Genomic DNA, 25,795 nt, shown 5'->3' on the forward strand with positions numbered 1-25,795 from the left:
TGGTGTTGCTGTGACTGTAGCATAGGCTGGCAGCTGAAGCTCCTATTTGACCCCTAGCCTGGAAACTTCCATGCTGCAGGTGTGGCTCAAAAAAGACCAAAAGAAAATAAACAAAAAAAAACCCCATAGAAAACAGATCGCAGGGGACTTGAGGGTGGATATGGGGGAGAACAGTTAAAAAAATATTAACAGGAGTTCCTTTTGTCTCTCAGCGGAAACAATCTGACTAGTATGCATGAAGTTGCAGGTTCGATCCCTGGCCTTGCTCAGTGGGTTAAGGATCCAGCATTGCTATGAGTTTCGGTGTAGGTCACAGATGCAGCTTGGATCTGGTATTGCTGTGGCTGTGGCGTAGGCCAGTGGCTACAGCTCCAATTCAACCCCTAGCCTGGAAACCTCCATATGCTGTGAGTGTGGTCCTAAAAAAAGACCAAAAAAAGAAAAAGCCCAAAAAACCCCCCACCAATTTTCATTGTTTTAATTTCTTTTTTTTTGGTCTTTTTAGGCCTATTAGTCTCCGGTAGCCTGACTGAATTGAGAGCATAAGAGGAGTATGACTGAAATATCCCTATCCCTCTCCCCATTTTACAGGGAGGAATCAATTCAGGGAGTCCTCTTTTATGTCCTGCTATCAGACTGCTCACTTCATCAGATTGTACATTAGCCAGTCTGTTGTCAAGATAGATTTATGTCACTTGTGTGTCAGATGGAATGGAGTAGGGAGACTAGTTTTAGGGTTGTTTATTCTTTCTGTTAATTTTTTTTTTCTGTGTGGGACTTTATACACTTGTGCACACACACACATTCTTTTTCAGATTCTTTTCCATTATAGGTTATTACAAAATATTGAGTATAATTCCCTGTGCTGTTTAGTAGGTCCTTGTTGATTATCTGTTTTACATATGGTGGTGAGCATACATTAATCCCAAACTCCTAATTTACACCTCCCCCTGACTATCCCTTTTGGTAACCATAAGTTTGTTTTCTACATCTGTGAGTCTTTTTGTTTTGTAGACATGTTCGTTTGTGCCACATTTAGATTCCACGTATAAATGGTATCTCATGGTATTTGCTTCTTTCTGATTTACTTACTATGATAATCTCTAGGTCCATCCATGTTGCCACAAATGGCATATTTCATTCTTTTTTATGGTTGAGGAATATTCAGTTATATATTGTACTACATCTTTATTTATTCCTCTGTCAATGGACATTTAGGTTATTTCCATGTCTTGGCTGTTGTAAATAGTGCTGCAGTGGACATTGGGGTGCACATATCTTTCCAAATTAGAGTTTTCTCTGGATATATGCCCAGGAGTGGGATTGAAGGATCATATAGGAACTCTATTTTTAGTTTTTAAGGAATCTCCATACTGTCCTCGATAGTGTCTGCACGAGTTTACATTCCTACTAACAGTGTAGGTGGATTCCATGTTCTCTGCGCCCTCAAAAGCATTTGTAGGCCCTTCTTTCTTTTGTTTCTTTCTCTTTTTTTTTTTTGTCTTTTTATGGCCATACCTATGGTGTATGGCAGTTCCCAGGCTAGGGGTTGAATTGGAGCTGCAGCTGCTGGCCACAGCCACGGCCGCATCCAAACTGCGTCTTCAACTTACACCACAACTCATAGCAATGCTGGGTCCTTAACCCACTGAGCAAGGCCAGGGATTGAACCCCTGTCCTCATGGATACTAGTCGAGTTGGTAACCTGCTGAGCCACAGCAGGAATGCCTAGTCCTTTCTCACTCTATTTGGCCGTCCCTCGGCATAGAAATTCCCATGTCAGGGATTAAATCTGAACCTCAGCTGCGATCTGTGCTGCCACTGCCAGCAATGCGGGATCCTTAACCCACTGTGCTGGGCTAAGGATCAAATCCATGCCCTTCCAGTGGCCCAAGCCTGTTCTGCTGTGTCACCGAGGGAACATATAATTGTAGGCCTTTTATAGATGGCCATTCTGACAGGTGTGGGGTAATACCTCATTGTAATTTTTATTTGCATTTCTACGATAATTAAGATATTGAGCATCTTTTCACATGCCTGTTGGCCATCTTTTTGTATTCTTTGGAGAAATGTCTTTTTAAGTCTTCTGCCCCTTTTTAAAAAAATTATACTTGATTTACAGTATTGTGTCCTGCCCATTTTTTGATTGGGTTGTCCTTTGGTTAATATTTTTTGAACAATTAAAGTATGTATAGTACCACTGGGAATTTTGAAAAGCATACCCTGTCGGTCATGTGTGAGAAATACTGACATGAATTGATTGGGACCTGAACTTGCAGAGTGTCTGATATTGGAATCGGTGGCTGAATTTTGAAAGCCTTGGGATTGAAGAATTGATGAGATACACATAACCTTTGGGAAGAACAGGGGGAATTAATTTGCTGAGTGTTTATTGAATATCTAGTCATTGGCTAACTCCAGGCAAACTGCCTGGAGGGGTTGGCTAACTCCAGGCAAACTGTCTTAGAGAGTACTATGTAGAATTGAAGAGGACACAGTATACAGATGACACAAGGAAGCAGGCCTATTCCTTTAGGTAGCACATATTTGTTAGGACAGCAGGGTATCTAGAAAGGAAGGAAATGGAGCAAATTCAAGTTGTAGGAGAAAATACGTATATCTAAACTTTCTCAATCTAGAATAGCATTCTGATTAATACAAGTGTATTTAAGAGAACAACTGTATTATATTTATTTTTAACCTTTTATATATATTTTTTGGAATGAGCAAAATAGTCATTTGGTTGAAAAATGAGGCATTCCCATCGTGACTCAGTGTGTTAAGAATCTGACTGGTATTCATGAGGATTCGGATTTGATCCCTGTCCTTGCTTAGTGATGATCTGGTGTTGCCATGAGCTGTGGCATAGGTCACAGACTTGGCTTGGATCTGGCGTTGCTGTGGCTGTGGCATAGGCCGGCATAAAAAGAAAAGAAAAAAGAAAAATGAAAATCTTTAAGAGGTATACTGCAAAAGGTCTCCCTCCCACTTTTGCCCCTTTCTGCCCTCATGCTTAGTTCCCACTTGTATTAATCAGGTTTAAATGCTGGAAACAAACTCTGGGTCCTTTAACCACAAAAGAATTTAACACAAGAAGTTGGGTATTTATACAATTGCTGGAAGGGTTGGAGGAGTGGGACTCAAGGGGACTGCTCTTAGAGCCTCAATTTGAAGGACCCACTGTGAGAGCTGTGATCTGGAGGTCAGGAAGTCCCTACTGCTATTGCCATCCCAACCATTGCTGCCTGACACTCAGCAAGCTTGCTACTAGACAGACATTAGACCGTTGCTACTGCAGACCAGCATGTCACTATCATCTGGGAGCTTGTTTAAAGCTCCTGGGCCTTAGCTCCATCTACTAAATCAGAATCTGCATTTTAACAAGATCCCCTGATGTTTTGCATTGCATGAAAGTTTGAGAGGTCTTCCATAGGTGCACTGGATCTTTGCTTTCAAACCCACATGTATCCATGACTTTGATTATCTGTTGTAAGGGAGTCAGGAAAATGCAGTTTTTTTCCTCCCAACTCTTAGTCTAGAAGTGTAGATTGGAGATTGAAAGAGCCTATCTCCTAAACTGACTATAGTTCCACAAGTAACATTGCTAGTTTCCTTTGTATTTTTCCATATATTTTATGCCTATATAAATATATAGTCTTTTACATCTTGTTAAAAAAAGTAGGCAGTAGCTTATCCTACAGTGTTCTGCACCTTGCTTTTTTCATTTAATAGTTCATCTTGGGAGAGCTTTCCATATCATGACATAAAACGATTTTGTTCATTTAAACAACTGAGTGGTATTCCAGTATCTAGATTATTATTTTTTGGCACATGTAAAATATAATTAGTTGTTAAAGGTTTTGCTTTCTGCCTCTTTGGTGTTCAGGTCTTATGTCATCTTGTTTAACTTGCACTATAACAGTGAGTTAGGTATCCTTCCACTTTACGTGAAGAAACTCAGGCTCTGAAAAGTTAATTTAATCACAAACCAAGGGATATTTAGGATGGGATTTGAGTCCAAAGTCTGTTGGCTTTCGTAATTTTTGATTTGACACAATGACACAGAGCCTCTAACTGATAGGTTTTATTTACTACTTTGGTGACCTACTCCTTTGGGAGGAGGTTTGGGACAGCATTGTTTTGAGTCTTCTGGGTGGGTACTAAAGGCATTTCAATTTTTTTTTTCCCTGACTCTCAGGTATCCAGCTCACATAGAAGATATTGACTACGAAGAAGGAAAAGTACTCATTCATTTCAAGCGTTGGAACCATCGTTATGATGAGTGGTTCTGCTGGGACAGTCCTTATTTACGTCCTTTAGAGAAAATACAGCTGAGGAAAGAGGGCTTACATGCAGAGGAAGGATCTTCTGTGAGTAACAAATCTGGGCAGTTCAGTAATGAGCTGGGTCAGCTGTTGCGCACTTCATGATCTAGTCTTTGATGTTTAGTGTGAAAGTTCAGTAGCAGCTGGGGGCTAATCCTTATTTAGGCTTTTGTAGTGCAACCCTGAGATCTACATGGCTGATCTGGGAGATTGTTGAAGAATCTCAGTTGTCATCTGTTTGTATGATGTAATTGACATGACAACTCATAAACTAACTTGATTGAGACTGTGTTGATGATGATGGGGGACTTTATCTCGTTTTCATACTGTGTCCCTTTAGATCATTTATTAAGCTGGTCTTCTGTCTGACCATTTATTAAGCAATTATTCCATGTGGAACATTGTGCTAGCGTCATATTGAGGCATTTTATAAGCCCCTGAAATATTTGGGATAGGACGGTATTTTTTCTAAATTTCATCACTGTGCCTGAAGCTTTTATTGACTTCAGAATGAAGCGTGAAGTATTTATTTTCAGTTTTTTAAACAGGCACTGAGACATCTGTAGAAATCCCGTTGCCTTTTGATCTGACTCAGCCCTGGTTTCTGTTTTCCATTTTAATCCTGATGAGGGAACTTGAACTCTTGCTAGCCTTTTTTTCCCCTCTCAATTTAGGATTGTTTACTGTTATCCAGTTTGCTCAGTATTCATTCTCCAAGATGTATTAAGGCACTTTGTGCTGGGAAAACAATATGAAATATTAATGGCGAATGAGTGCCCTCCTTTGGCAAAAGACCCTTTAAAAATGTGGGTGGCATTAGGCGGCATGAAAGCTGCTTCCCTCATGTGAAGAAGCCTCTCTCCTTCCAGCTTACATATTTGGTGTGTTCCCTGGTGGTCCTGGATTCTAAGACTCCCTTTCAGGACAGGATAGGATTATTGACAGTGCTGTGCCATGCGTGTCCAGAACTCCTAAAATGGGAAAATTCTGTTTCTAGACTTTTTGTTTTGACTCCCAGTGCTGAATAGCAGAAACATCTTCCTCAATCTCAATAGCCATCTCTCCTTTGCACTGTTGTCAATTTCAGCCCTTTTTTTGGGACCATGCCAGTTCCAGAAGTTCCGGGGTCAGGATTGTTATTCATCACAGCAACAATCCAGGCCATTGCAGTGACAACTCAGGATTCTTAACCCACTGGACCACCAGGGAAATCCCAGTTTCAGCCTCTTTTATGAAATACTGTGTTATGTCCTATGAAATTGGATTAATAACAGAGTCTTTTTTTGTTTTTTAATGTTTTTTAGGAATTTCAAATAAACGAGCAGGTTCTCGCCTGTTGGTCTGATTGTCGTTTTTACCCAGCCAAAGTCACTGCTGTTAACAAGGATGGTAAGACATTTGAGTTGTAATTGTTTTTACTCTGGACTTAGGGGTGAGTTTGATATTGGAGTTTGATAGTGTATTTTCAGTATGTATTTAATGCTTAGGATTCCTTTCTCTTCAAGTTAATTACTATGTCAGGCGTTAGGAAGAAATATCAACAAGAGAAAGCTAGGTTAAAGAAGGGGAGTTTAATTCTTTGCCTCCTAAGTTTTAGTCATTGTTTTCTAAAACAGTCATTCTTCATCTGCCACTCTGCTGGGAAGTGTGCCGCTTTTTGCTGTCTTAAGAGTTCCTAATATAATTGAAACAAGCGGAGTTCCCATCGTGGTACAGCAGAAATGAATCTGTCTAGGAACCATGAGGTTGCAGGCGGGTTTGATCCCTGGCCTCGTTTAGTGGGTTAAGGAACCGGCATTGCCATGAGCTGTGGTGTAGGTCACAGGCACAGCACACATCTGGCGTTGCTGTGACTCCAGTGTAGGCCGGCGGCAACACCTCCGATTAGACCCCTAGCCTGGGAACCTCCATATGCCACAGGTGTGGCCCTAAAAAAGACAAAATAAATAAATAAATAAAATAAAATAATTGAAACAAGCCCCTAATGTTCCTTTTAGTTATTTGTGGATGGCCTAGAAATGAAGCAGACAACATACATTTCTTAAAAATGTGCTTAGGAGTTGCTGTCATGGCTCAGTGGTTAATGAATCCAACTAGGAACCATGAGGTTGTGGGTTCGATCCCTGGCCTCACTCAGTGGGTTAAGGATCTGGCATTGCTGTGAGTTGTGTAGGTTGCAGACATAGCTTAGATCCAGAGTTGCTGTGGCTCTGGCCTAGGCCGGCAGGTATGGCTCCTCTAGACCCCTAGCCTGGGAACCTCCATATGCCACGGGAGTGGCCCTAGAAAAGGCAAAAAGACCAAAAGGGGCGGGGGGGGTGCTTAGGGGCTGCAAGGTGATTGGGAATGGTCTGTAATATCAGGGTTGCTAGTTGAAGCTGGGGTACTGGGATTTAGGGCACTGAGTTGGGATGCCTTTGCCAGAGTTTAGAACATGAGGCATCTGGACATATTCCATGACCTGCAGAGGCTCATTTTGCCCATACAAAGGCAATAGGAGGGTTATTGTAGATAATATGTGTTGTCAGTAGCCCGACACTCAGAGGACAGACTTGGGGTTCAAATGATAGCTTTTTTTTTTTTAAATAGCACTTTCTGGTTTTTTTTTTTTTTTTTTTTTTCCTTTCTTTCTTTCTTTTGACTACACTTGGGGCATGTGGAAGTTCCTTGGGCCAGGGATTGAACCTCTGTCACAGCAGTGACAAAACTGGATTCTTAACCTGCTGAGCTACCAGAGAACTCCTCTTTTAGCTTTTTCTACCAAGATGTTTATTGTATGTCCTTGATCTTTGCAATGGTTGTTTAGGGCAAACAGACCTCTTAGTACCATGGTTAGTGATGACTCTGAGGCCGGATTGATTTTTTTCTTTAGAGCCGCGTCTACAGCATATGGAAGTTCCTAGGCTAGGGGCTGAATCAGAGCTTCAGCTGCAGGCCTATGTCACAGTCACAGCAACACTTGATCCGAGCGCATCTTTGACCTCTGCTGCAGCTTGCAGCAATGCTGGATCCTTAACCCACACTGAATGAGGCTAGGGATCAAACCTGCATCTTCACGGAGTCTGTGTCGATACTTAACCCACTGAACCACAGTGGGAACCCTCTGGATTGATTTTTTTCATTCAGTGAAGTTATTCAAGTATTTATTCTTCACTCTACTAAATGCTGGACCTTGGAGTGATCAAGAATTTCTATTTGAGAATGGGTCGAAATGGTAAAAAATGAGCATACATTTGAATGTAGCAGAAATTTGTTTCTTTATTGCTGCGTTTGCCCACCCCCAGTCTGGCAGCTATTAGACCAATGTGGGTTGACAGATGTAGGTTATCCTTAAACCATGATCCTCTTACCTCTTACCAGAAGCCTCCAAAGCAAGGTTGCATCATCTGTCTTGTCTAAGCAGTTTCTGATCCTCTTGTTTATAGTTGATTAAGTCTTTTTGGAGAGTCCCTTGTTTGCTTAAGTTACCTTTAATAAGCCTTTGTTCAAAACAAAATCCTGTTGTTACTTTTCATATCACTTTAACCTAGAAAGCTATTTTAAAGGAAGGCTTACATGTTATTAAACTGCTTCAAATCCTTTAAGTAAAAGACATAGTTTATTAAATCAAACAGTCATTAAATTGGTTCAGTTGCTATGGAGAACAGTATGGAGGTTCCTTAAAAAACTAAAAATAGAACTACCAGATGATCCAGCAATCCCACTTCTGGGCATATATCTTGGAGTTAAATATAATTCGAAAAAGATATATGCATCCCAGTGTTCATAACAGCACTATTTATAGTAGCTAAGACATGAAAACAACCTAAATGTCCACTGACAGAGGAATGGATAAAGAAGATGTGGTACATATATGTAATTGAATATTACTCAGCCATAAAAAAGAATGAAATTGTACATGTATACAATTGACTATTACTCAGCCATGTTGCAGCAACATGGATGGACCTAGAGGTTATGATACTAAGTGAAGTAAGTCAGAGAAAGACAAATATCATGTGGTATCACTTATATGTGGAATCTAAAAAAAGAACTTAGGAGTTCCCGTTGTGGCACAGTGGAAATGAATCCGACTGGGAACCATGAGGTTGCAGGTTCAATCCCTGGCCTTGCTCAGTGGGTTAGGGATCTGGTGTTGCTGTGAGCTGTGGTGTAGCTCTCAGACATGGCTCGGATCCCACGGTGCTGTGGCTGTGGTGTAGGCTGGTGGCAGCAGCTCCAATTCGACCCCTAGCCTGGGAACCTCCATATGCCGAGGAAGCAGCCCTAGAAAAGACAAAAAGAGAAAAGAAAAAAGTTTAAGGAGTTCCCGTCGTGGCGCAGTGGTTAACGAATCCGACTAGGAACCATGAGGTTGCGGGTTCGGTCCCTGCCCTTGCTCAGTGGGTTAACGATCCGGCGTTGCCGTGAGTTGTGGTGTAGGTTGCAGATGCGGCTTGGATCCTGCGTTGCTGTGGCTCTGGTGTAGGCCGGTGGCTACAGCTCCGATTCAACCCCTAGCCTGGGAACCTCCATATGCCGCGGGAGCGGCCCAAGAAATAGCAACAACAACAACAACAAAAGACAAAAAGACAAAAAAAAAAAAAAAGTTTAAGACACTCATTAAATACAACTTATAAGTCTATTTTTAGGTCTATTTTAATTTAATTTAATTTAATTTTTTTTTTGTCTTTTTGCCTTTTCTAGGGCTGCTTCCCACGGCATATGGAGATTCCCAGGTTAGGGGTCTAATTGGAGCTGTAGCCACCGGTCTATGCCAGAGCCACAGCAACATGGGATCTGAGCCGTGTCTGCAACCTATACCACAGCTCACGGCAGCGCCGAATCCTTAACCCACTGAGCAAGGCCAGGGATCGAACCCACAACCTCATGGTTCCTAGTCGGATTCGTTAACTACTGCGCCACGACTGAAACTCCCTAGGTCTATTTTTATTAAAATGACTGTATGATATCACTTATATCGGGAAAATATAATCGAATTTAAGAAAAAAAAGCTGCAGGGATATATTGTACAGCACACATTATATAGCCAATATTTTATTGTAACTTTATTATTTTTTTTGTCCACACCCATAACATGTGGAAGTTCCTGGGCCAGTGGTCGAACCTGTGGTGCAGTTATGGCCTGAACCACAGCTATGGCAATGCCAGATCCTTAACCTGCTATGCTACATGGAAACTTCTTATAACTTTAAATGGAGTATAATCTCTAATAATGTTGAGTCACTGAGTCGTACATCTGAAACTACTATCATAAAGCAGCTATACCTCTATAAAAAAGTCATAGCAAAAAAAGAGATAAAATTTATTTTTAGTGTCTTATTTTCAATATTAGTAACTTTTCTGCTCTTACTGATTGTAAATTCTGTGACATGAAATACAGGTCCTAGATGTGGTCGAAAGTCTGTTAATTTGATTTATGCTGATCAAGTCATATTTTACGCTTGAGTGATATCCCTTGGAGATGTGCTCCCTTGGGAAATGGCTGCCTTGTAGATCCATTGAAAGATGTGGGAAGTAACATGGGTAACTGTAGATAAAGGAGGTAGCAGAAAGGAAGCAACATTTCTCTGTGTTCCATTGATATCTCTGAATCAAGTGGAGGGCAGAGATGAGGTGAAGGGCATTAGATAAGGGAGTGGCAAAGGAGGGGCAGATTGAGGAAGAGGGGTTTGGGGAGCCTGGATGCTGTCTCATAGACGGGGTGTGGTCCAGGTAGAAGCTACACTTTGCATCTAATATCTATAGAGCCCATGCCTGGGCATCATGGATTAAAAAAATAAAGACCCATTTCAAATTATTAGTCATAGTATATTAAGGTTTTTACATGTCTTTTAAACTTGGGCAACCAGAGCTTCGCAAATTGTTCGTAAAAGTCTTTTCAGTTTGTTTCCTCCATGAGCTAAAATTAAAGGCAAATCTTGAGGTAATGCTTGTTCCTACAGTGTTCATCTGCCACCTTAATATTTTAGTTCAGTGAGCTTCAAATTCTTTTCAATGAATTTTAGTTCCTAAAAAACTAAAAAGAAAAAAAAAAAAGAAAACCTAAGAAGAAAAAGAAGAAAAAAGAAAGAAAATGAGTGGGTGTTTTTTGGAGAACCTGTCTTCCCCAGAGTTCTTGGATCTGAAGTCCTCTATTATACTGCTGTCCTTACTGGGTCTTTTCTTTCTCGTTTTTTTTTTTTTTTTTTCTTTTTAGGGCCGCAACCAGGGCATATGGAGGTTCTCAGGCTAGGGGTTGAATTGGAGCTGTGGCCTCTGGCCTGCGCCACAGCCACAGCAATGCCAGATCTGAGCCATGTCTGCGACCCACACCACAGCCAACGGCAACACCACATCCCCAACCCGCTGAGCCGGGCCAGGGATCAAACCTACATCCTTGTGGATGCTAGTCAGATTCGTTTCCACTGAGCCACGACGGGAAGTCCTGGTCTTTTCTTTCTCTCTCCTTTGTTTCATGGCTATACTGGTGGCATAAGGAAGTTCCTGGGTGAGGGGTCGAATAGGAGCTGCAGCTGAGGCCCATGCTACAGCCACGGCAACACTGGATCCAAGCCATCTGCAACCTACATCTCAGCTTGTGGCAACACTGGATCCTTAACCCACTTGAACAAGCACAGGAATTGAACCTGCATCCTCACAGAGACAGTGTTGGGTCCTTAACCTGTTTAGTCACAACAGGAATCCCTTACTGGGTTCTTAAAACTAATTGAAAGAGGGAGGAGAGGAGGGATGCTGGGGAAGGAAAATCCTGAAAGGTAATGGAACCAGCTGGGTGGCGTTATTGCTACAGCTGGGTGGATGGTGAAGGAAAGCTAGCTTTCATGGGAGCTCAGATCTGTGCCTGACTTTGCAATAAAATGACTCTTAGGTGCTGCCTTTGGGCTAGATTCTATCCAGGGGAGCTGGGGGACAGTTTCTAGTTCTTGATTTATTCTAGTAATTGCAGGATTGGGAGGGGCAATGTTGGACTCTTTTTTTCACTCTTTTTCTTGTGTTTTCTGCCCTGGCCTCAGTTTCATCGGTAGTATCATTAATGGTGCTGTGAGAAGAACCTCTGCAGGCAAGATGCCCCCTTTCTTTCCTGTAAAGTTATTCTTTCTTTTTGATGCTACTAGCTGGGGATATAGGGAAGCCACTCTCTACAGATTCATCTTGGAAAGGCGTGGTCCAATTTTTCTGCCATTTTTTTTTTTTCCCCTCCTTTTTTGGCTGCCCCACAGCATATGGAGTTGCTGGGCCAGAGATCGGATCTGAGCTGCAGTTGGCACCCAAGCCACAGCTGCAGGTAATGTCTGATCCTCAACCCAGTGTGCTGGGTGGGGGATGGAACCAGTATCCCATCGCTCCCAAGACACCACCAATCCTTTAGTGCCACTGTGGGAACACCTCTATTGCTCTTAACTTCCTTGGTGGTTGTGCTGAGGCTAAATATTGAAAAGGCTGATGGGTGGGGGCTCTAGCCAGAGTGGAGAGTGGTGGGAATCCAGCATGGCCCAGTCACAGCTAGATAGTAAATTGAGTTCCTTAAGGGAGTTATTTAGCACTTGAAAACTGGGGAGAGACATGCCATGTTATTTAGCTCTTTTCACCTGGAATAATTCTTTTAATGTCAATTAAGCATCATTTTGTATGAAGGCAGCCACACCTGGTAGCCTCGTTAGAGCCTCAGTCTGTGTTGGAGTAAAAGAAGGGATTCTGCTCTCAAGAGACTCTTTGTTCTGAAACCACCTCTGGTAAGTTGACCTCAGCTCTTTACCAGGGCTGCTCAGTTCCCTTTCTGACATTGCGGATGTCAGAGCCACTTGTCTGTTAGGGCTTTGTGCCTCCTGTTCTGCAAGGCTTTCTTTCTGGGGAAACTGAAAGTACGTACACACGTACAGCAGAATGAGGAATCGTTCCTTCCTGTTGATCTGTGGTTCTCTAACTCTACTGTGCAGGCAAGCCAGGTCCTTCTTCCTTACAATTATCCATAGTTTTAGGTCACAGCTGCCCCCCACCTTGTCCCCTGGTTCTTTTTCAGTGCCTAAAGTCTGCATTTTTACAGGGAGATTCTTTGGAAATGGTCTTGTTTCTGGAGTCTCTGGTTGAGACGGTTAATGTTTTTTGTTTTCTTCATGCTGTAACTGATCCTACATTTGAAATGTGGGGATACTGAGACTTTGAAAAGCTTTGAAAAGACATAAAAGGACAATTTACGCCAATATATGCAGGTGCTAGCTTGGCTCTTATCGTTTATGCAGGTGGGGGCTCCTTTTTAAAATGACTTGGTGGATGGGGATAATTAGAACCACTTTGCTCTGTGACAGCCCCTTTGCCCAATAGTTTCCATACCTGATCTCATTTATCATTTAGTCTTTTTTTTTTTTTTGTCCTTTTATGGCTGCACCCAAGGCATATGGAAGTTCCCAGGCAAGGGGTTGAATCAGCTGCAGGTGCTGACCTACACCACAGCCACAGACACATGGGATTTGAGCTGTGTCTGTGATCTACACCACAGCTCGGCAACATGGATCCTCAACCCACTGATAGAGGCCAGGAATTGAACCTGCATCTTCATGGTTACTAGTTGGGTTCATAACCACTGAGCCATGACTGGAACTCCCGATATAGTCTTTACGCAAACATGGAAAGGTTGTTGCCACCAACCCTATCCTTATTTTTCAGGAACTAAGCTCAGGGGAGAAACTGCTGTAAGTTCCAGAGCACAAACATAGATGGTAGTGCTGAGGAGTTCCCTTGTGGTGCAGTGGTTAAGGACCTGGCATTGTCATTGCATTGGCTTGGGTCACTGCTGTGTTGTGGGTTCAGTTCCTGGCCTGAGAACTTCCGTATGCTGTTGGTGTGACCAAAAAAAAAAAAAAAAATAGAGCTGAGATCTGAATGGAGATCCTTGGACTCCAAGGTTCATGAAACTGCAGTTCTACAGTGCAAGGCTGCTTCTCTGGAGCAGGGTTTTCCTTAAACAACAGGAGTTGTCAGGGCCGGGTGCTTGCTGGCGGGCATGTGTGTACATGCGTCTGATATGGTATAGTAGGTGTGGATTGTCTGTACTTTCTGGAGCCTGATGGTGTCTTGAGAGCCCTGATGGAAGCTAAGCTCTGTCCCAGTCCCTGCTGGGTGATTACAGGCAGGTCACTCTCCTTGGTATGGACCCACTTGAGCAGTTAGTTAGAAGTGGAAGAAGGAATTGGAATAAATGAGCATTTTTGGAAATTGTTGGCCTCAGAAGCTTATCATGTAAAATTGCTAAGAGGAAATTAGTTAAAGGGAGATTCGCCTGCAACTGTGTGCTTATTCATCCCTCTGTCCACCCCCTGAGGCACATCTATGGGAAGAAACTTCAGGACTTGGAGATATTATGTTTGAAAACTCCTATCTATAGTATTATTGAATTTTCTGACTCTTGGAGAATGAGTGGGATAGAAAAAGGGCCCTAAAGTCACAATTTTGTAGATTTCAAGAGCAGCAGAAATCTGTCCTTTCCAGTCACCTTTGTTCCTCTTTCCTTGTTCCTAGGGAAGAAGAGCTTGCTACATCCCTTCTGCTTTTTGTTCTTACATCCCTTCTGCTATTACTGCTATTACTGACCTCTGTAACGTTGTCTGATACACTGAGTTCTTAACGCCAAGAAGCTCAAGGCTAGGAAGCTTCATTTCATCTGGTACTACTTCTTTTTTTTTTTTTTTTTTTTAGGGCCATACCCACAGCATATGGAGGGTCCCAGGCTAGGGGTCTAATCGGAGCTGTTGCTGCTGGCTTGCGCCAGAGCCACAGCAACACCAGATCACAGCCGCATCTGCGACCTACACCACAGCTCACACAGCAACGCCAGATCCTTAACCCACTGAGTGAAGCCAGGGATCGAACCTGCAACCTCATGGTTCCTAGTTGGATTCATTTCTGCTGTGCCACGATGGGAACTCCCCAAGATAGGAACTTCTTAAGGGAACCTGATGCAGGTGGCATTTGTGTCGTGAATGCTCTTTTTTTAAATTTTGTCATTTATATGTTTTTTGTTAGATGATGTTGTGGCGAAGGGGGACCTCTGTTGCCAGGCTCCCATGGGAGGATTCTGTGGCCATTAGATTGGGGGCCTCTCTCCAGAAGTGAGGCTGGGCCACTGTTGTCCATGGTCATTTTGTTCCCTCTGATTTTTGAAGCCCATGTTAGGCTGTGTGCATGATTAAGGGAGAAGGTTTCAAGATGATCCCTTGTAGTTCTTTTGAAGTAGAAAAGGGTCAGAGCTGGGATATTGTTATCTAAGGATAGTGGTGCTTGCACACTTTTGGCTGTAGATTGGTTCATTTTAGAGTGGCCAGTGGTACTTGGGTCTGGTTTAGAATTTAGGCCGAGAGACTCTGGGACTAGACAGTGTGGGTGATGGGAGAAGAATTAATCAGAGGTCTGCAGATAGGCTTGGGTTTTGCTTCTAGCCCTGTGTTAGACTAACATGGCGCTTGGCGCACATCCCTTCATCTAAGGACTCCATTCTGAGCCTGCCGTCAGGAGTAAGCTTTCAAAATTGACCTGGAAAATGTTGGACTTTTGGTTAATATTATTTATGTTGTCCTTCTGGATATTTGAAATGTCTGTAAAAATGGACAAATTGATGTACCTGATGCTGAACTTTGTTGACAAAATAGTGGAAACAAGGCTTGGGTGGCTGGTTGGCACACTTAAGTTTTCTCGAGAATTGGATTCTTAAAGTCCCCAACCCAAACCTGTCCTCAGACTGGCCAGAGCTTTGCTATGGTTGCATGAAAAGGGTTTGTTTAGAGTTCCACAGCATTGCCTATTATTGCTTCTTTGCTTGCCAACACCCTCACAATAGAAGCAGGAAAACAGGAACTCAGGCCTTTGTTGTAAGTAGTCATCAGTTATTGCCTCATGTGGAATCTTTTATCATAGCTTTCATCTCATTGCTTGTTTTAACCAATTATATTTATATAAATACGTATATATACACACCTATATAAAGCCAGCTATATATCCTTGTATCTGTTTTGTTTGCTAGCCATTTCTTTCTGTGTTGGTGACACTTGTGACAAATAATCGCTTTTTATTTTGTAATTACTAGGAGTAAAATCAGTAGGTAATTAGTAATTGTTTATGACAATAGTTCTCAGACTTCAGTGTGCACCAGAGTCACCTGAAGAACTTATTAAAACATACATTTCTGGAGTTCCCGTCATGGTGCAGTGGAAACAAATCCGACTAGGAACCATGAGGTTGCGGGTTCGATCCCTGGCCTCACTCAGTGGGTTAAGGATCCGGCGTTGCCATGAACTATGGTGTAGGTTGCAGATGTGGCTCGGAACTGGTGTTGCTGTGGCTGTGGCATAGGCCGGCAGCTGTAGCTCTGATTAGACCCCTAGCCTGGGAACCTCCGTGTGCCTCAGGTGCAGCACTAAAAAAGACAAAAAAAAAAAAAAACCAAAAAAAACCCCCACAACAACATGCATTTCTGTTTCACACTCCCAGAGTTTGTATTTTGAACTCCCTGGAGTTCCCATTGTAGCTCAGCAGGTTAGGAACCCAACATAGTGTCTGTCAGGATGTTGATTTGATCTCTGGGTGAAGGATCTGGTGTTGCTGCATGCTGCACGTAGGTTGTAGATGCGGCCCAGATTCCGTGTTGCTGTGGCAGTGGTGGAGGCCTCAGCTGCAGCTGTTTTGACCTCAAGCCTAGGAACTTCCATATGCCATGGGTGCGGCCCTAAAAAGACAAAAAAAAAAGGGCAAAGCTTGACAGTGTGTGTTTGGATGCAACTAATGAGAACTTTTGTAGCTGGATTCCTTGTTTGGGAGGATAAGATTATTTGGATTTCCAGCTTTAATATTTTAGTAGAGAGTGACTTTTTGTAGGACTATATTTTATTTTTTATTTTAATTTTTTTGCTTTTTAGGGCCACACCCGCAGCACATGGAGCTTCCCAGGCCAGGATTGAATCAGAGTTGCAATTGCCGGCCTACACCACAGCCAGAGCAACGCACTATCCAAGCCTCGTCTGTGACCTACACTGAAACTCACGGCACCTCTGGATCCTTAACCCACTGAGTGAGGCCAGGGATCGAACTGTGTCTTCATTGATATTAGTCAGGTTCATTAACTGCTGAGCCATGACAGGAGCTCCCAGACTATATATTTTTTAATGGAATAAAACTAGTAAAATTGACAGTGTAGCAGACACCTTTTACTACTTTGGCCTAGTCTCTGTTTTTAAATATTGTAACATGCAGGTAATTCATACGGATTTTTGAGATTAATCTGACCTCTAAAAACATAATACCTTTAGATAGTCATGTTTCTTTTGAAGCTTTTAAAGATATTACTATCCCTGAGCCCAGAAAAAATAAAGATTAATTGATAAACATTAATAATTCACCAAGCAAATAAATCAATCTGCATTTTCTTTAGCATCCTTTTTTTGTTTTGTTTCATTTTGTTTTGTGTGAGTTCCTGGGCCAGGGATCAAACCCACACCACAGCAGCAACCTAAATTGCTGCAGTGATAACATGGGATCCTTAACCTGGTGTGTCACTTTTTTTTTTTTAATGAAGTATATTTGATGTACAATATTATATAAGTTTCAAGTGTATAATATAGTGATTCAGAATTTTTAAAAGTTATACTCCATTTATTGGTTTTATAAATATTGTCTGTATTCCCTGTATTGTATAGTATATCCTTGTAGTTTATTTTACACATAGTTATTTGTATCTCTTGGTTCCCTACGCCTGTATTGCCTCTCCCTCTTTCCCTCTCCCCACCAATAAACCACTAGTTTGTTCTCTATATCTGTGAATGCTTCTCTTTTGTCATATTCACTAGTTTGTTTTTTTTTAAATTCCACATATAAGTGAGATCATATAGTATTTGTCTCTCTCTGACTTATTTTACATAATGGTCTCCAAGTCCATCTATGTTGTTGCAAATGGCAAGATTTCATTCTTTTTTTATGGCTTTGTGGTATTCCATAATGTGTCTGTAGATATAGACACAGACGTAGATAGAGATAGAGATACAGCACCTCTTTATCGAGTCGTCTGCTGGTGTTCACTTTAGGTTGCTTCCATATCTTGGCTATTGTAAATAGTGCTGCTATGAACATGGGGGTGCAGGTATCTTTTTGAATTAGTGTTTTTGTTCTTTTCAGACATGTACCAAGGAGTGGAATTGTTGCGTCATATGATAGTTCTATTTCTAGTTTTTTGAGAAACTTTCCAAAGTGGCTGTACCAATTTACATTTCACCAACTGTTTAACACCTTAATTTCTCTTTTTGATAGTTCATTGTTGGTGTTTTCTTACATTCTTAATTATTTTACTGCTCTTTTTTCTTTGTCTAAAATCAGTGTAATTTTATTTTATTTTTTTGTCTTTTTGCCATTTCTAGGGCCGCTTCTGCGGCATATGGAGATTCACAGGGTAGGGGTCGAATCGGAGCCATAGCCACCGGCCTACGCCAGAGCCATAGCAACACAGGATCTGAGCCGTGTCTGCAATCTACACCACAGTTCATGGCAACGCCGGATCCTTAACCCACTGAGCAAGGCCAGAAATCGAACCCGAAACCTCATGGTTCCTAGTCGGATTCATTAACCACTGAGCCACTATGGGAATTCCTAAAATCAGTGTAAATTTAATTTTTACGAAGCGTCATGAAAATGAGTTTTTTTTTTTTTTTTTTGGTAGGGCCGTACCCATGGCATATGGAGGTTCCCAGGCTAGGGGTCGAATCGAAGCTACAGCTGCCGGCCTACACCACAGCCACAGCAACGCCAGATCCAAGCCACATCTGCGACCAACATCATAGCTCACGGCAATGCCAAATCTTTAACCCACTGATCAAGGCCAGGAATCAAGCCTGCAACCTCATGGTTCCTAGTCAGATTCATTTCTGTTGCACCACTATGGGAACTCCCCAGAAGTGATTTTTTTCTGATGGATTTTGGTCTGTATAGATAAAAAGATTTGTAAAGAGAAAAAGAGAAAAAGCAGGGATACTATTATCTTGGACATATGTAAGATTGAATGTGATTCTTAAACTTTTTTTTTTTGCTTTTTAGGGTCATACCTGCGCCATGTGGAAGTTCCCAGGCTAGGGGTTGAATCAGAGCTGCAGCTGCTGGCCTACGCCACAGCCACAGCCACATTGGATCCAAGCCATGTCTGCGACCTTCATCATAGCTCAGGGCAACGCCAGATCCTTAACCCACTGAGCAAGGCCAGGGATCGAACTCGCATCCCCATGGATACTAGTCGGGTTTGTAACCCGATGAGCCACCTCAGGAACTCCCTTAGACAATTTTGTAATTACCACAAATTTACTGCTATGGTTGGAGCACTTTTGTGTTTTATGCTTTGAAAAGTTTTGAGCTTTCATGAAATTACAAAAAAAAATCATGGTATATTTTTGAATTCTAGGTACTTACACTGTGAAATTTTATGATGGAGTAGTTCAAACTGTCAAACATATTCATGTCAAAGCTTTTTCCAAAGATCAGGTAAGAATTGTGTTTTTTCGCTCCATATTATGAATAATGCTAATGTGGTTTTGTTTCTCAAATAAAGCTGTTACATTTGTTTATGATGGCAGTCTTTCCTTCATCTTAACATGATTGCCCTAAAAGCAGTATACAAGTTTTCAGAAATTGTGAATATTTGTCTCTCTGTGCTTTTTCCTTTTAATACAGATTTTTCTTTTTGGAAGTGCCAGTACATGAGTACTGTCACCTCTTACCTGTTTTTCTGCAAAGCATGTGGTTTTTCTCTCTCCCTGAACCCTGCCTCTAGAGTTGTTTCCCTTCTGAGGGAACTTGCTGAGTGCTTGAGGAGATCTAGAGATGTGTTTTCTCCTCATTTAACTTTGTCTTTCAGCTCAAAACCGTAGCTTGGTGATTATAGAGCTAGTTTGGTGTAGATGTTCCTGGGTCAAGAATTTTGTTTGCTCTTGTTCCTGTCACCATTCATATATTTCCCTTAGCATGGGACCTGATTTTTGATACTGGAAATACAGTGCACACAAATAGATACTGGCCATATAGAAGTGTTGTCTACTTTCTTCATGATTTTTTCCCCCTTTAGTCTTTTTCATATTTATGTCTTAATGAAAGAGCTGAGGAGACAGATTCTAATTAATGTTACTTACCTCTTTGGGTGGTTGTGGATATGACAGTATTTGGTAATGCTGGAAGCTGTTTCTTAGGATGAGCAAAAGCTTCTACTTATCATAGATTTTAATAAGTTCTTCTGTACATGTAGTTAGCAATTTCAAATATTATGATACATGATTTTTTTTTTTTTTGCTTTTTAGTACCATACTTGGGGTATATGGAAGTTCCTAGGGTAGATGTCGAATTGGAACTGCAGCTGGTGGCCTACACACAGCCACAGCAATGCAGGATCTGAGCCATGTCCAAGACTTACACTGCAACTCACGGCAATGTCAGATTCTTAACCCAGTGAGCAAGGCCAGGGATCGAACCCACATCCTCATAGATACTAGTCAGGTTCGTTACCACTGAGCCACAATGGGAACTCCATGATATTATTATTATTATTTTTTAATATTTTCCTTTGCTTTATTTATTTATTTACTTTTTTTGTCTTTTTGCTATTTCTTTGGGCCGCTCCCGTGGCCTATGGAGGTTCCCAGGCTAGGGGTCGAATCGGAGCTGTGGCCACCAGCCTACGCCAGAGCCACAGCAACGCGGGATCCGAGCCGCGTCTGCAACCTACACCACAGCTCAGGGCAACGCCGGATCGTTAACCCACTGAGCAAGGGCAAGGACCGAACCCGCCACCTCATGGTTCCTAGTCGGATTCGTTAACCACTGCACCACGACGGGAACTCCTCCATGATATTATTAATGATAGCCTCAAAAACGTTTTTGCCTCTTGCTGATTTTCCTCTTCAGAAAATTGACAATTTTAGCCTAAAGATGTTTTTGATTATTTGCCCCTCAGGCCTCTAAGGAGCCTCCCAGTACTCTAAAACATTATTTTGGCCTTAAATTTGGCAATTTTTATGTTAAGTTTGTAGAATGAGTTTATATAGACAGAGAAATGTATTAAGAACAACCTTCGGGGAGTTCCCGTCGTGGCGCAGTGGTTAACGAATCCGACTAGGAACCATGAGGTTGTGGGTTCGGTCCCTGCCCTTGCTCAGTGGGTTAACGATCTGGCGTTGCCGTGAGCTGTGGTGTAGGTCGCGGGCGCGGCTCGGATCCCGCGTTGCTGTGGCTCTGGCGTAGGCCGGTGGCTACAGCTCCGATTCGACCCCTAGCCTGGGAACCTCCATATGCCGAGGGAGCGGCCCAAGAAATAGCAACAACAGCAACAACAACAACAACAGACAAAAAGACAAAAGACAGAAAAAAAAAAAAAAAAAGAACAACCTTCCAGAATGGATCTAGAGTGTCCCTAGATGGAAGTCCAGGGCTCCAGATAACTAACATTCAGCCGTTCACTCTGATGGATAGTACGCATGTGCCTTGGCTTGGAGATGGGCACTTCACCCTGTGTAGGTTTGTGGGTGCTTCAGTCGTCAATTCCCAGCTGCCTCTGAGTGTCTCACTTCAACTCAGACCTGGCAGGTGGTCAGGCACAGGCCCCTGTCTCCTGTTTGTTTTTCTTTTCTAAGAGGACATAGTAGTGTGGATAAATGACTTCTTAGCTCTCTTCAACCCTAAGCATCTAGGTTTATATAATGGCCACTTACAAAGCAAAGCTTCTTAAAAATATATGTCAGAAAATTTTAAAATCTTTTTGATATAGTATTAGAATAGGTCAGAGTGTTTTTTTTTTTTTCCTCTTCTTTTTCATTTTGGCTATGCCCATGGCATGTGGCCACGGATCGAACCTATGCTACAGCAGCAACTTGAATTGTTGCAATGACAAACCAGATCTTTAACCTGCTGAGTGACAAAGGAACTTCTTCTGTTTTTTTTTTTTTTTTTTAAAGTTTGTATGTGTGTGTATGTGTATATATTTACTGCTATTCAAAATTCGAGTTATATGCATACATGACTGTTCTATAACTTGTTCTTTTAACAAAATAACATTTTCCTAAGTTCCTGAGTACTCTATGGGAATATAGCTTTTAATGGCTATGTATTATTTTATATGTATGTAACCCTACTTTGTGTAACGAATTCCTTGATGGTCACTGAAGGATATTTGTAAATCTGGGTGTACAAGTCTGATTATTCTGTTAGGAGATTCCATTTCTAGGAATTCATTCCAGTTCAAAAGTATAAACTTTGTAAGTCTTTTGACCCAAGTTGCCAACTTCCTTTTTCAGTGGTTGCAATTTATATTTCTGCCAGCAGTTACTGAGGAGGGCTTATCTTAAACCTGGCTGCTTGCAGAAAATTTTGGGGACTTGAAAAAAATTTTTTTCTTCTAGGCTTTAACCACGGGGATTCGCCTTATTTATTACTTTTCATTATGTGACAAATTAAACTTTCACTGAGTATAAGGTGTTCCTTCCTGCTTATGGCAAAGATCTGTGTGTTTAGTGTTCCTCTTGTGGCTGAGTGGGTTAAGAACCCAACATAGTCTCCTTGAAGATGGGGGTTTTATCCCAGGCTCACTTAGTGGGTTAAGGATCCAGTGTTGCCATAAGCTACGGCATAGGTTACAGTTGTGGCTCGGATCCGGTGTTGCTGTGACTGTGATGTAGTAGGGCTGTAGTTCTACCTCCAGTTTGACCCCAGCCTGGGAACTTCCATGTGCCACAGATGTGGTTGTAAAAACGAGGCAGAAGGCAGGAAGGAAGGAAGGAAGGAAAAGAAAGGAAGGAAGGAAAAAAGGAAAGAAAGAAAGAAGGAAGGAAGGAAGGAAAGAAAGAAAGAAAGAAAGAAAGAAAGAAAGAAAAAGAAAGAAAAAGACCTGTGTGCCTAATGTGTGCTAGGTGCTAGGGATCCCATATCAACATGATATGGTAGTTTCTACTCTTAAGGTCTTGGAAGGAAGATACATATACAAACTTAATTGTGGTTTTGGAAACTCCAGAGCTTTCAGAGCTGACTTTATTGTGAGACAGTCTCCTGGGACACAAGATTTTTAGGATGAATTTTTTTTTTTTTTTTTTTTTTTTTTGGTCTTTTTAGCTATTTCTTGGGCTGCTCCCGCGGCATATGGAGGTTCCCAGGCTAGGGGTCAAATCGGAGCTGTAGCCACCGGCCTATGCCAGAGCCACAGCAACGCGGGATCTGAGCCGCGTCTGCGACCTACGCCACAGCTCAGGGCAACGCCGGATCGTTAACCCACTGAGCAAGGGCAGGGACCGAACCCGCAACCTCATGGTTCCTAGTCAGATTCGTTAACCACTGCACCACAACGGGAACTCCGGGATGAATTTTAAAGAATGTAATTTAGGAGGAAAGTAACCAAGAAGCAGTATTTCCTCCTGGTGGACAAAAACTCAGTACCTCAGGAACTTTGTAGGTGGCTTATTGGACTGAGTACAGCTTTACCCAGTAGAGGAAGTAAAGACACTTTTCTGGGTAAAAAATCTTTACAGCTTTCTTGTTCAGCCTCCAGATACCAGTTTGGGATCTTTCCTACACTGGATGTCAGCATCTGGCAAACTGAGCCGGGCCTCAGAAAGGCCTGGGTCACTGTAGTCACGCTTGTGATGAGAAAGACAGAGCATGGAGGCATTTTCTTAGAACATCTCTGTCAGAAAGATTGCTTCCCAGAAGATGTCCCTGAGGTAGTTGTCTGTCCCTTTAATTATTTTCTAGTGACTTACTAATCATAAGGCAGATAGCACTGTCTCAGATGGAATTGAACATGACCGTTATTTTCTTTAAACTTTGAGCTGGTTCTCAAACCTCAGAATATGAGTGAGCATTTTCAATGGTGCCTTCCATTGTGTGACCTGATATATGTCCTTTTTAAATTTCTTTGTCTTCATAAGTTTACAAAAAGCCATCTGATTTTATATTTGCAAGTAATCACAAAGTGTGTTTCATCGCTATTTTGCTCATTTTAGAATATTGTGGGTAATGCTAGGCCTAAAGAAACAGAACACAAAAGTCTTTCATCATCTCCTGATAAACGAGAGAAGTTTAAAGAGCAGAGAAAAGCGACAGCTAATGTGAAGAAAGACAAAGAGGACAAAGCCTTGAAGACAGAAAAGCAACCTAAGCAGCCTGATAAAGAAGGAAAGTTAATCTGTTCTGAAAAGGGGAAGGTGTCAGAGAAGAACCTTCCTAAGAACGAGAAGGAAGATAAGGAGAACATTTCAGAAAATGACAGAGAGTATTCTGGAGATGCTCAAGTGGATAAGAAACCTGAAAATGACATTGTGAAGAGTCCACAAGAAAACTTGAGGGAGCCAAAAAGAAAACGAGGCAGACCCCCTTCCATAGCTCCTACTGGTGAGTTTCCCAAGTGAGCAATGCCAGAGTATTCTTCTCTTCTTTATAACTTCTATACTTCAACCCTTCTTTTTGGTGAATGACTTTGAATCATCCTGTCATCTGAGAACAGGTGCTGTCTGTGGAGCTGAATTTTAAGGGAAGCATATATCCAGATGAACATAAGTTGGGAAACATGTTCTTGACTGGGCTTCTGGGGTGGTGGGTAACTGTTCACTAGATACTTCAGCTAATATGATAAAACCTAATAAGCTAAGGCCTTTTGTTTGTGCCAGTTCAAATGAGTTCACTTTAAGCTTAATGGAACCTGGAAGCAGGCAATGGTATTTTCATGAGAGACATTGAAGGGAAAAGGAGAAGTAAGTAGGTATGGGCACATGAAGGAGGCGGGAGCAAAGAACACTAGACTGGGAAGGTATGGGTACATTTGAAATTGAGCTCTCCATGGAGTTCTTGTCGTGGCTCAGTGATTAACGAATCCGACTAGGAACCATGAGGTTGCCGGTTCGATCCCTGGCCTTGCTCAGTGGGTTAAGGATCCGGCATTGCCATGAGCTGTGCTGTGTAGGTCGCAGAAGCAGATCGGATCTGGCATTGCTGTGGCTGTGGTGTGGGCCAGAAGCTACAGCTCCGATTAGACCCCTAGCCTGGGAACCTTGATATGCTGTGGGTTCGGATCTAGAAAAGATAAAAAGACAAAAAAAGAAAAGAAAAGAAATTGGGCTCTCTGGAGAGTGATTATGCATTGGAAATTTTCAATCTAAATAAAAAGCTGAGATTGCTAGTTGGTAAGAGTCAAGGTTAAGGTGTACAGATTCAGGGAGGAATATACAATTATTTTAAAAAGTTGAAATTTGGACGGCTTCTAGAATAGCCAAGAATGAAACAAACTATGAATTTCTTCCTAAGCTAAACATAACTTCTCTTGATTGAGTGATGTGAAGAGCCCCCAGGATCTCTAGACTGATGAACACTGCCCATGATTATCTGGCCCCATGATTATCTAGCTGTGGCCTTCAGACATTCTTGCTTGCATATTCTTTACATGAATATTGAAAGACTTAGTCCCCTATCACATTTAAAATTATTTTTTTTCTTAAGTTTAAAAGCTGCCAAAGATAAATTTTAAATATACAATATGATATAGAATGTATTTTTGTAGAAACTGTGGAGCTACAGAGTTAGCCCACTTATTACTCCCTTATGATGTGGAATGCAAAGCCAGTCCTCTTTATCAATCCAGACAGCTACACCAGACTTAATTTCTGTGGAAGAATCTCTGTCTTTCTTTATATCAAATAAATATATTAGTGCTTGTTCTCAGTAGACAGTCTTCTTACATTCTTATTTTAAGATATGAAATTAGATGATTGATTTCTTCACAAAAGAAATAAGGGAATTTCCCCTCCAGTGGTTGTAACTGGGTCTCACCCTCAAGAGCCAAGCATGCTGGAATTGTCCCTGTGCTGTCCAGTGTGGTAGCTGCTAGTCTCAGGTGGGCACTGAGCATTTCAAATGTGGCTATTTTGTGTGTTTTTTTTTTTTGCTTTTTAGGGCTGCACCCATGGCATATGGAGGTTCCCAGGCTGCGGGTCCAGTCGGAGCCACAGCTGCTGGCCTACACGACAGCTCATGGCAATACTAGATCCTTAACCCACTGAGCAAGGCCAGGGATCGAACCTGTAACCCCATGGTTCCTAGTTGGATTCATTTCCCCTGTGCCACAATACGAACTCCAATTTCACTTTTTAAAAAGTGACAACTAAAAATTTAAAATTACACGTGTAGCTTGCATTTGTGGCTTTCACTGTATTTCAGCACTGTCCTAAGTTCACTGGGTTTCTCAGCAGGGTTCTAAGCGAGAATTAAACTCTAATGCCCAAAGCATCCATGATCTGTATTGAATTGACTTCTGTGAATTGGGAGTGGTACTGGTTATAACCCATTCTTGGGATAATTGAGGAAATGACCTCTGTATTCTGTTTTCAAATGAGAAACCCCAGTTGATAAAGTCTGGAAGTTTTAAACCTCTGGGCAGTGTACCATGTTAAGATGTAGAATGTGGAGTTCCATCA

General features: G+C 41.9%; 1 protein-coding gene across 6 annotated transcripts in view; it reads left to right on the forward strand.

Annotated features, from left to right (window-relative positions):
- The window catches only part of PHF20 (PHD finger protein 20), a 149,778-nt gene that overhangs the window by 46,289 nt on the left and 77,694 nt on the right, over positions 1–25,795 (forward strand). For 4 of the 6 annotated variants that reach the window (XM_021078127.1, XM_021078130.1, XM_021078129.1 and 1 more), the window contains 4 exons: positions 4,199–4,370; positions 5,630–5,714; positions 18,757–18,836; positions 23,333–23,720. In XM_021078127.1, coding sequence (XP_020933786.1) covers positions 4,199–4,370; positions 5,630–5,714; positions 18,757–18,836; positions 23,333–23,720 — 725 coding nt within the window. Of the gene's footprint in view, positions 1–4,198; positions 4,371–5,629; positions 5,715–11,600; positions 12,062–18,756; positions 18,837–23,332; positions 23,721–25,795 lie in introns of those variants that run through there. The other 2 variants (XM_021078131.1, XM_005672899.3) reach the window with 2 other exon arrangements.

The sequence above is a fragment of the Sus scrofa genome, chromosome 17, assembly GCF_000003025.6.
Source record: "Sus scrofa isolate TJ Tabasco breed Duroc chromosome 17, Sscrofa11.1, whole genome shotgun sequence".
NCBI lineage: Eukaryota > Metazoa > Chordata > Mammalia > Artiodactyla > Suidae > Sus > Sus scrofa.